The sequence below is a fragment of the Hyalella azteca genome, unplaced genomic scaffold, assembly GCF_000764305.2.
Source record: "Hyalella azteca isolate HAZT.00-mixed unplaced genomic scaffold, Hazt_2.0.2 contig6661, whole genome shotgun sequence".
NCBI classification, from domain to species: Eukaryota; Metazoa; Arthropoda; class Malacostraca; order Amphipoda; family Hyalellidae; genus Hyalella; species Hyalella azteca.
The window spans coordinates 1,050,928-1,062,121 of NW_025936815.1; the positions used below are offsets into that span (position 1 = coordinate 1,050,928).

General features: G+C 36.4%; 1 protein-coding gene across 1 annotated transcript; it reads right to left on the bottom strand.

The window, feature by feature from the left end:
* Nucleotides 1-46: 46 nt before the first annotated feature.
* LOC108679471 (protein Daple) lies at nucleotides 47-10,621 on the bottom strand. Its single transcript, XM_018168092.2, has 11 exons — nucleotides 10,496-10,621; nucleotides 9,784-9,964; nucleotides 8,105-8,251; nucleotides 7,619-7,718; nucleotides 7,275-7,356; nucleotides 6,713-6,779; nucleotides 6,164-6,277; nucleotides 4,661-4,795; nucleotides 4,066-4,170; nucleotides 2,962-3,246; nucleotides 47-1,040 (listed from the first exon to the last, which is right to left on the bottom strand). The coding sequence occupies exons 1-11, from the start codon at nucleotides 10,593-10,595 to the stop codon at nucleotides 989-991; spliced, it is 1,368 nt and encodes a 455-aa protein (XP_018023581.1). The 5' UTR covers nucleotides 10,596-10,621; the 3' UTR covers nucleotides 47-988.
* Nucleotides 10,622-11,194: the final 573 nt, after the last annotated feature.

Sequence of the window (11,194 nt, forward strand, 5' to 3'; positions counted from 1 at the left end):
TGCAACATTTCCTGCTGTAATTTTTTTATTATTTGCAAAGACAGATGACAGGTAAACCAATATTCAGAACCACACTTAAGTAAAAATCACACACTCATACCTGTCAGCACAAATGTAAAATCAATGACGATATTCGCGCGAGCGAATTCACGGTGCAGTGGCAGTAATATTTGTACTATATGTTATTTTATGACTAACAAATCAGTTTTCAGCAATTTTCTATGCACAAAACGCGGTTGTTCATGCATAAAATACTCTGCACTATCACAAAGCGAACACATTTTTTCGAGAAAAAAATCCGTAATTGAGCAGCGAGTCATCTTTGGTCAATATTTTAGATGATCACAAACCATATGCTTATAATAAATATAATAAACAGCTGTCTGAGTACCTGGCACTGCCATTCAGGTTGTATTATGTGTAGCCAGTGAAGCCTTCTATACAACGCACGCACAAAACAGGTTAACCAGAAATAACAGGTTAACGCTGCGACGAGCAGGTTACCTCGACGTTGCACACGAATCAAACATTTTAGAAACAACATCTGGAGGCCAAAACATGGCCCATCAGACAGAGAAACATGAGCACAAAACCTAGGATATAGTGAAACGTACGAGACGTATCTTGAGCTTCAAGTTGACAGTGACAGTCATTGTATCGTTGGTACAATAATGTACCATTGTAGGGGAGATAACATTGTATAGTAGATACCGTAATATAGAAAATACCATTGTAAAGGAAATTCTATTGTGTAGGAGATACCATAGTAAAGGAGATACCATTTTAAAGGAGATACCATTGTAAAGGAGATACGATTGTAAAGGAGATACCATTGTACAGGAGATGCCGTTGTATAGAAGATAACATTGTATATTAGATACCGTTGTTTAAGTGATAGCATTGTATAAGAAATACCATCATATCATCAAATACGAGATACCGTTGTATAGAAGATAACATTGTATATGAGATACTATGATATTGTTTTTCATGCCGGGTACCTGCTTCTTGATCCGCGGTCTTCGTTCAGACCTAAAAATCTGGAAGATAGCAATGAATTAGAAACGAGTTATGTAAATTGCATAATTGTCTAAACAATTTTCCTGCTTCTAGCCCTCTAACCTGAAGCATATTAATGAAAAACTAGTGCGGAATGTAATTACTATAGTAATATGTAACACAAAAATAATTTTGCAACATGGAGATCAAGATTTTGGAAGATATTTAGAGCTTTCTAATGCTCAGGACGGAACTTTATATACGATAAATTAGGTGCATATATTGTGCAGTAAATACGGTAGATATTTAGGATATTCAGTAGTGAATAAGTTAAATATTTAGGACGTTAAATTATACCCTATTACCAAACGCACGATTAAAATATTTTGCGTTTTAATCTTGCAAAACATTAGCACCGCAAAATTTGAGTCGCCATAAAAATCAAATCCTTATTCGTTTTTTTTAATACCTTAGCCAAATTTTGCGTTATATTATATTAATTTTTACGTGTTTATTTCTAATCCATGCAAATCATCAGAAAAGTTGCGATATTTCCCGTGCTTTCATGGCTCGAAACTTCCCAGCTATAAATTTATGTGCCTATAATATTTTCACTCATCATCTCATCCTCGCCACTTTATGAGTAGATATGGAATATTCCAATGGCACCGTCTGATATAATTCCAGAGACTTCGAAGCCTACGTAAAAATATGATAATTTGTGAACTTTCCTTATCGACGAATTACCGGAGCTATTCGCCTTGAAAATCCCGCTTTGACAGTTGGAACAACTTTTGCATGCTCGTTAAACCGCCCCTGCCTCGGATTCGTGGGATCTGGATCCAGGCTTTTTTGGCTAAATTTAGTGTTGTGTGGGCTGGATATATTGGCTGCGTTGGCTAAATTTACTGTTGTGTAGGCTGGATACATTGGCTGCGTTGGCTAAATTTACTGTTGTGTAGGCTGGATACATTGGCTGCGTTGACTAAATTTACTGTTGTGTAGGCTGGATATATTGGCTGCTTTGGCTAAATTTACTGTTGTGTAGGCTGGATATATTGGCTGCTTTGGCTAAATTTACTGTTGTGTAGGCTGGATATATTGGCTGCGTTGGCTAAATTTACTGTTGTGTAGGCTGGATATATTGGCTGCTTTGGCTAAATTTACTGTTGTTTAGGCTGGATACATTGGCTGCGTTGACTAAATTTACTGTTGTGTGGGCTGGATATATTGGCTGCGTTGGCTAAATTTACTGTTGTGTAGGCTGGATATATTGGCTGCGTTGGCTAAATTACTGTTGTGTAGGCTGGATATATTGGCTGCGTTGGCTAAATTTACTGTTGTGTAGGCTGGATATGTTGGCTGCATTGGCTAAATTTATTGTTGTGTAGGCTGGATATGTTGGCTGCGTTGGCTAAATTTACTGTTGTGTAGGCTGGATATATTGGCTGCGTTGGCTAAATTTACTGTTGTGTAGGCTGGATATATTGTGTTGCGTTGGCTAGCTTTTCCCTTGTGTATAGTCGGGATTTATTGGACTACGCTGAGCGAATATTCTGGTGAGTCAGCTGGTACAGTATTAGGATATTATTTACCGAGTTCTGAATGACTTTGTTGTGCTATTTATGCTTGAGATGCATATTAGTGAGCCTGCATTGAAACATGATATGTTGAATTAATTAAATAACGCGACTACATGTTAGGTTGCGGTAATATGGATCTGAATGTTAATTGTTGAGAACTGATCATACGGAGCTGAGAAGAGCAGATAAATAGGGAATCTTATGAAAATTAATTTGAAGTGCTTAGGCTATACTATTAGGCCAAAAATATCAATTAAAAATATCTTATATGATAAATCAATTCTTATGAACCGTTCAGCTGAAAGTATATCAATTTATCGATATATTTGAATGTATATCAGTATCAATAAATCAATCAAACCTTAATATCATTCACTACCTGAATTCATTAAGCAGATCATTGATATATCGATCTTTTTTCTTGCACTGCTCCCTGAGCATCGTAGACTCCTTCACCGAAGTTCTGAGCGCCTTGCGAGCCTGCAAGTAGGCACCCGTAAGTTCTGCGATCTGGGTTCTCAATATTAAATGGTCGTTCTCGAGTCTCTGGTTGATGGTACCAATGGTAGCGCTGCTCTTGCGCGCCTCTTGTTGCAGGTTCTTCTTGGTACGAGCAAGTGCATCCAGGTCTATCAGCAGAGCTGCCCGTTCATTGGCTAGTGTTCTGCAAGAGTTTCGAGTGGATTAATTTACAGCTAAATGATATTAAATGGGATTATATGAAGTAATTGGAGCTTGTTTGAAATTTAAAGTATCTCTAACGTTGGATGGAGTATAACGAGTAAGCAAGTTTTGCTAAACAAGTTCATTCGACTAGCATCAAATTAAGTGTAAAAAGTTTTGAATTTCTGAATCAAAGGAATATGCATCTGAAAATATATCTTTGCTATATCATTCATTTTACCGCATTCACTGAGCCTATAAACCATAAGGTTAAATTTTCTAATGTCATATAATTTACTTCAACTCTCGACAGCCATGAAATTACCCAATTACAGTAGCTCTATACAGGCATTGCGTGCACGATGCATGTATTCATGTTAAATAAAACATTAATTTAGAACAACGAATGCTAGCAACCGCCAGACTCAAGTCTATTACGTTGTATCTATGTTATCTGCTGAACGCGTACGCACAAATCGTGTAAGAACAATAAGAATTGTACGAGTTTTAGAATATCAGATAAATTTTCAATTTTAAGATTGAGCTGTTATTAAGTGAACTTCAGCGGAGCAAGATTATTCTGTTCAGTATGATGAAATACGAATTCAGTTCATCAGTCACTCATGACAGTCGGCAAATTGTTCACCTACACAGGCCATTCAGCGCCGTACTCACCTACACAGGCCATTCAGCGCGGTACTCACCTACACAGGCCATTCAGCGCAGTACTCACCTACACAGGCCATTCAGCGCAGTACTCACCTACACAGGCCATTCAGCGCAGTACTCACCTACACAGGCCATTCAGCGCAGTACTCACCTACACAGACCATTCAGTTTGCTGAGTTTTCGCTCCATGATTTTATGCAAAGCTTCGCCTTTAGAAATTTTCCTCGTGCGCCGCTTCACCAATTTATCCTTCTCACTGCGCACGAATGTCGAGGAAATTAATTACCGGGAATCTATAATTAAAATTCTTCTATTTTTGCTGTGTCTTAAATACGTAGCGCATCTACGAAAATTGTTTGACCTCAAATGAGTATCATTGTTTTATATCAGTGATTACTCATCCAAAAACTACACTCCTCGAAAATTGTTATTTATGGATAAACAATATGCTAGGTTGGAGTATTATTTAATCAAGGGGATAAAGTAATGCAATTATTGATAACGTAGCGTGCTTCGAGTCCATATAGTGAATGAGAGGTTCAACGTATCCATCTTTCATCCATCTTTCAACCTAAACTATTGCTTTAACATAAAAGCAATAGTTTAGGTTGAAAGATGGATGAACGATGAATACGTTGAACCTCTCATTCACTATATGAGAGGTTTAATGTCCATTCGATTCAACCTAAACTATTGCTTCTATGCTAATTATGTATTGCAGTATTACAAAATAACTGAATTCTCACTTGAGAGACTGCGTTAGCTTCTTGACAGTTTGCTCTGCAGCCGAGAGCTTCTCAGCCTGCAGCTCCATGGCGCTCTGCAGCTCTGCAGCCTCCTTCTGCTGGTCCTGCAGACGAGCCTTACACTGATCAAGGTGCCTGAAAAAAATTAAAATTGGGTTTTTATCCTGCTAAGTTGCGATGAATTAATTAAAATCGCAAGTTGCCATTGGATTACATGGGGAAAAATGAATGTTTTTGTCAAACATTGTGATTGGAGATTTCTTATCGTTTAGCCATGGTAGTTTCCAACTCATGTTATGAAAACTTGGCAACAGTAGAGTAATGTAATTACCAATTAGATATTTATAATGCATTATTTTATAATTGAATGTATTAAATAATTTATTTCATAGAAATTCAGCGCATGTTATTACATAAATATTCTCGAATTCATTTATACTATTAAACAGAATCTGTTATCTAATATGCGTGATCTTGAACAGCAGCATAACACAAGATCTTCAGAGATCACAAAATTTGATGATAGACTGTGACATTTAACAGAAAAAAATCGAGACCGGTTTGTGGTAAGATTTAAGATCGCTGGGATTGTCTCAAGGGATTTGTTGAATCTAAAATCCGACGTAATAAATCGCACCAGAAATAGATCTGTGCCTCCTAAATCAAGGCTGCTTGCCTCGTTTTCAATTTCTTTTTTCCTCTCCCATATTTCTAATGCGGCGAGAACGGGAAAATATTACAATTTACAAACCCCATGTGTATATGAGATAACAAAAGAAACAGAAAGGTTTGTAACTGAAACTAAGCTAGGTACCTTTTTTGCACATCTGTACTACGAATCATGTCTTATATAAATAAATTATACCGTTTTATCATTTGTGTGATATCTTATTCATAATGCCTTTTTTTATTGCGTAAAATTGATTTTTTAATACGTTTTATTCTTAATGATGACCAAAATTACGTCTCTTCTAAAGACGGTAGCTTAGAACTGAAACTTTTAACTGAAGAGTGTTTTCCCCGCAATAATTGTACTGCCTAATCGTTTTCGCGAGTACTCATAACTCGAGTACTCATAGCTACTTCATAACTCATGCGAAATACACATGTTTTAACAAGTACTCATAACTCCTGCATATCTCGAACGAAATACACATGTTTTTGCAAGTACTCATAACTCCTACATAACTGATACGAAATACACATGTTTTCGCATGTACTCATAGCTACTTCATAACTCATACCAAATACACATGTTTTCGAAAGTACTTATTGCTACTTCATAACTTATACGAAATACACATGTTTTCTCAAGCACTCATAACTCCCACACAACTCATGCGAAATACACACGTTTTGACAAATACTCATAATCCCTACATAACTCATACGAAACATAGGTGTAGGTTGTGGCAAATAATCATAACCCCCTACATAACTCTTACGAAATACACATGTTTTAACAAGTACTCATAACTCCCAAATAACTCATAAGATACTCACTTCCTGCATTCATCGAGCGATGCGTCGTGCTGCTGTGGTGAATAAGAAGTCGCTAGGCGCTTCTCCGACTCAAGATACTTCTGCTTCCATTCTTGCGTATCTTCCGTCGCCCTCCTGAGGTGATAGACTGTGTGTTGACTGAGGTACTTGTGTGTTGACTGAGGTACTTGTGTGATGACTGTGGTACTTGTGTGTTGACTGAGGTACTTGAGTGTTGACTGAGGTACTTGTGTGTTGACTGAGGTACTTGAGTGTTGACTGAGGTACTTGTGTGTTGACTGAGGTACTTGTGTGTTGACTGAGGTAATTGACTGAGGTACTTATGTGTTGACTGAGGTACTTATGTGTTGACTGAGGTACTTATGTGTTGACTGAGGTACTTATGTGTTGACTGAGGTACTTCAGTCTGATCAAGATTCACGCTCTCTACGTTCCACATGTTACACATCCATTACTCACATACCACAACGTATATAGAAATGATAGGCGCACAAAATATTATAAACAAATTGGAAATTTCAGGAATCATAAATTTCTATGTAAACGCACTTGATGTGTGCATCGCTGGCTGCCAGTTTTTGCTTGAGTTCGTCTTGTTGCTGCTGTAGCTCCCGTACTGTACGTGGATTATAAAAATTGCTTAGGAAAATTTTAAGTGTAATATCCGTTTAATAATCAACGATAAATATTGTTTGATGATAAAACCTGTTTATTTATTCATATTTTTTGCTGATTTTTTTCACCAGCACAGCCTTTTAATAATTTTAAGAGTGAATGTCTTTAATCCAACGCTCAGCCTTTCAATGCATTCACAGTGATTAGCTGTAATTCTAAGTTCGGCCTTTTAATACTCTCACAACACATGACTGGTCATCATGCTCTGCCTTTTAATACTCGCACAACAAATGACTGGTCATCATGCTCTGCCTTTTAATACTCGCACAACAAATGACTGGTCATCATGCTATGCCTTTTAATACTTTCACTCTGAATGACTATAGTTTCATACTCGGCCATTCATTGCTTTTCCTGCGGAAGACTGTAATTCCATGCTCGGCCTTTCTATGCATTTACTGTCACTGGTTATAATTCGACAACAGCATTTCAATACCTTTCACAGTGAACGGTTGCAATTCCGACACTTTACTGCGCAGAATCTTGTTCTCCTCCTCCAGCTCAGCTCTTACGTGCTCCTGAAATTAAAAATTCGCCTTCAAACGCATCCAATACATTTTTCGTCTATCAATCGCCGCTAAAAACAGAATACGTCCATCGATTTTAAAATCAACAACGAACTCATGCATATGTATGTTGTCAAATTCACGACATGCCAGAACATAAATGGTACATAAATATAGGAAATTATTTAGGTTAAGAAATTGTCAAAGTATATGAAATTGTACTCGTAGTATACAATATTGTCTATACATTTAGTAGAAGTTAATTCGAATGTACCTCAAGATGGATGGATTTCAAATGAGTTCTCAGCAGTTGGTTTTCATCATTGAGCTTCAGCTGTTCATCCCGGACCTTCTCCAATTTTTGTACGGCATCTCTAATGGTGTAAATTTTATTTACATGAGTTCATATAATTACTGGTTAATAATATATACATAAGGGGGCTGCAGGCATCGTAAAAAGCATGCTTTTCACTAACAATGAATAATCGCCGTAAAGAACAAATAGAATATTTTATTAAAAGTGGTTTTCAAATTTTGCCAAAAAAAAACATTGGTGCTGAACGTTAAATGAGGCTTCAAGTTATATTATTCGTTTACTTGCAATATTTCCTTATTTCATTACCGGCAAAAACTGTTTACGGTAATCAAGTGAATCCTCGTGACCAATTATTGCGAAATGACTTTTTTTGCAAAAAGACACTTATTCAGAGAGGCATTAATTCAAAAGAAAAATGTAGGAAATTAGTGATGGTGAACCGACCTGACGTGTTGCGTTTTATCATCGAGAAGTTCATCGTAGGCCTGAATGAGGGAGTGTAGCTGGATTGCTTCACTCCGACTCAGGGTTGCACGGCTGCTTTCTTCAGGAGATACTCGTCTGAAGCTGGCGTCTCGATTTCCAGTATACCTTAGAAAAATATAACTCAGTACTCACTGCAGTGAGCGACAGAGAGCGCATTTTCTCGTCGCCGAAAACTTGAGGTCACGAACAGACGGACGGACAGACAGACAGACAGACGGACATGGCAAGCAAAATAGTGCATTTTTTCCATACATGAGAAAATGCGCTAAAAATCTTAGATTGGTAAATAATTAATTTGAGGTACGGAAAAAAAATTAAAACAATTGAAATAGACTTGTTTATCTGAGATAAATTATTAGAAATTACCCATGTGAGCTAAATATTTTTGTATGTATAAATATTTTTGTATAATGTAAGCCAATCAACTGCTTTGTTGAAGAGACCGCGATTTTTCGTCAAGTTTATGAATTCATTTTGGCATTCAGTGTTCAGCATAATCATGCATAATGTATAATCTTTGATAATTTCAATAAATGAATCTGATATTTATGCATGCGCATCAAAACAAAAGAAATTAATTTTATATATATATATATATATACGCTATATATCCCTTCTAGAATGAGTTGTGGCAGGAGTTGGACCTGGTAATTTAATCCCTAAGGACCAGGTATACGTCCAGTAGCTATTTCGAATCAACGTCAGTTAAGAATAACAGACATCAAAAGGCCAGTTCTTATGCGAACAAGTCACAAGAAGTACAGGAATCGACAAAGTAGCAGGAATCGGTCAGCTGCCGACTCTACTATAAGGTATTTATGTTATATTTTGTTGCGTGATGTTATGTTGTGTGATGTTATGTTGCGTGATGTTATGTTGCGTGATGTTATGTTGTGTGATGTTATGTTGCGTGATGTTATGTTGCGTGATGTTATGTTGTGTGATGTTATGTTGTGTGATGTTATGTTGCGTAATGTTATGTTGCGTAATGTTATGTTTTGCGATGTTATGTTGTGTGATGTTATGTTAATTAATGTTATGTTGCGTAATGTTATGTTGTGTGATGTTATGTTGTGTGATGTTATGTTGCATGATGTTATGTTGCGTGATGTTATGTTGTGTGATGTTATGTTGCGTGATGTTATGTTGCGTGATGTTATGTTGTGTGATTTTATGTTGTGTGATGTTATGTTGCGTGATGTTATGAGTGATGTTATGTTGTGTGATGTTATGTTGCGTGATGTTATGTTGCGTGATGTTATGTTGCGTGATGTTATGTTGTGTGATGTTATGTTGCGTGATGTTATGTTGTGTGAAGTTATGTTGTGTGATGTTATGTTTTGTGATGTTATGTTGCGTGATGTTATGTTGCGTAATGTTATGTTGCGTGATGTTATGTTTTGTGATGTTATGTTGCGTAATGTTATGTTGCGTAATGTTATGTTGTGTGATGTTATGTTGTGTGATGTTATGTTGCGTAATTTAATGTTGCGTGATGTTATGTTGCGTAATGTTATGTTGCGTGATGTTACGTTGTGTGATGTTATGTTTTGTGATGTTATGTTGCGTGATGTTATGTTGTGTGATGTTATGTTGTGTGATGTTGTGTTGTAAATTGATGGCACTCACAAACAAACCTACTGAGGTGAGCTTCCATGCTGCCAATGATGCGCTTGACTGCCTTAATTTCAGCCGTCGTCTCAACGAGCTCCTTCGAGGTCTGCTTCAACTTTTTGTTCAGCGCCAAAATCTCATCGTCTTTTTCTCTCAATCCTCTTCGTAAAGTTGGTTCGAATTCCAACACCCGCTGTCCAGCCGCTGAATTCGGTCGAATGATATAATAATTACTTATAACTGTGTTAGAACATTGAAAACGGTTATATTTGTCACCTGCATGCAATATATTTATGTGAAGCTGTCAGGCATGTTGAAGTATTAAATTTCAATTTTGTATAATCGTGGAACTAACAGCTGAAGGCTGATATTTGTCAGAGGGCACTATTTGAAACGTCGTTTTGTTCCTACTTTCTGATTTACAATTTGCACAATTTACCTCGAACAAAGCCTGTTTACGCTTTCTCGGTAGTATTTAATGACCCAAATTATGATTTACTCTCCCCTACCAAATTGCTTTCTTGTTAATTATTTTTCATGCAAATCCACAATTAAGGTTATCCTTTCACCGTTAGTGATGAAGTACATTTAAATTATTAGGCTGGTGTCCGTTTGTCTTCCAATTTATAAGTTGCATGTTAAAAAAGCCTATAAATAAAAATTGTGATTCAGAAGCGCAAATTGTACGTTTATCATGCAGTTTTATCAATAAAAATTTAAATTAATTAGCCTTACTAGATTCCATTAGAGTTTTGTATAGTCTTTCGTACTCCAAAGATATTTCTGTGAGTCTTTTCATTGTTTTTGCAGCTTCTTTCTCTTCTTTTTTACTCATGGTTGACGATATGTGTCCTTCTCTGACTATAAACAAAGACTGTCGTTTGTAGCTTCTTTCAAAAACTGGCACATTTGTAACCATGGTAACGACGTGTAACAAATACAGAGCTATTGAGTTCTCAGTTCTGTTTTTATCAAGAATTTACAAATACTGAATTAAGTTTAATGAAATCTCACTAAGTAAATTTGTCATTTTTGTTCTCATAAACTTTTTTCACCCTTTATTTTCCTCGGTAAGATATATTTTATTCCTCAGACCACGTTTGATTCCCTGATGCATACAACCGGATCGACACTTCAGCGAACTCAAGCGCGAACTCAAGCGCGATCTCAAGAGGCAAACCTAACTTCACCTTCAACTTACCCAGTCATAAATCCATAAATACCGAATGGATTTCTTTCAAATTTGAAATATAAGTAGATAATATTAGTAATTTGCGGACAGAATTATTTCAGATTTTTACATCAAATACTTTTATATTAATACGGAAAACATGACTTCATTTTCAACTTACCCAGTCATAAATTCATAAATACCGAACGGATTTCTTTCAAATTTGAAAGATAAGTTGATAATATTAGTAATTTGTGGACAGA

What these genes read in the sequence shown, in the direction of transcription:
- LOC108679471 (XM_018168092.2), bottom strand. Translation starts at nt 10,595, where the DNA reads ATGAGTAAAAAAGAAGAGAAAGAAGCTGCAAAAACAATGAAAAGACTC. An exon ending in AAGCTAACGCAGTCTCTCAA is followed by an intron (nt 4,171 to 4,660) that starts GTGAGAATTCAG and finishes ATTCGTGCGCAG; the next exon opens with TGAGAAGGATAAATTGGTGA. An exon ending in AAACTGAATGGTCTGTGTAG is followed by an intron (nt 3,247 to 4,065) that starts GTGAGTACTGCG and finishes AAACTCTTGCAG; the next exon opens with AACACTAGCCAATGAACGGG.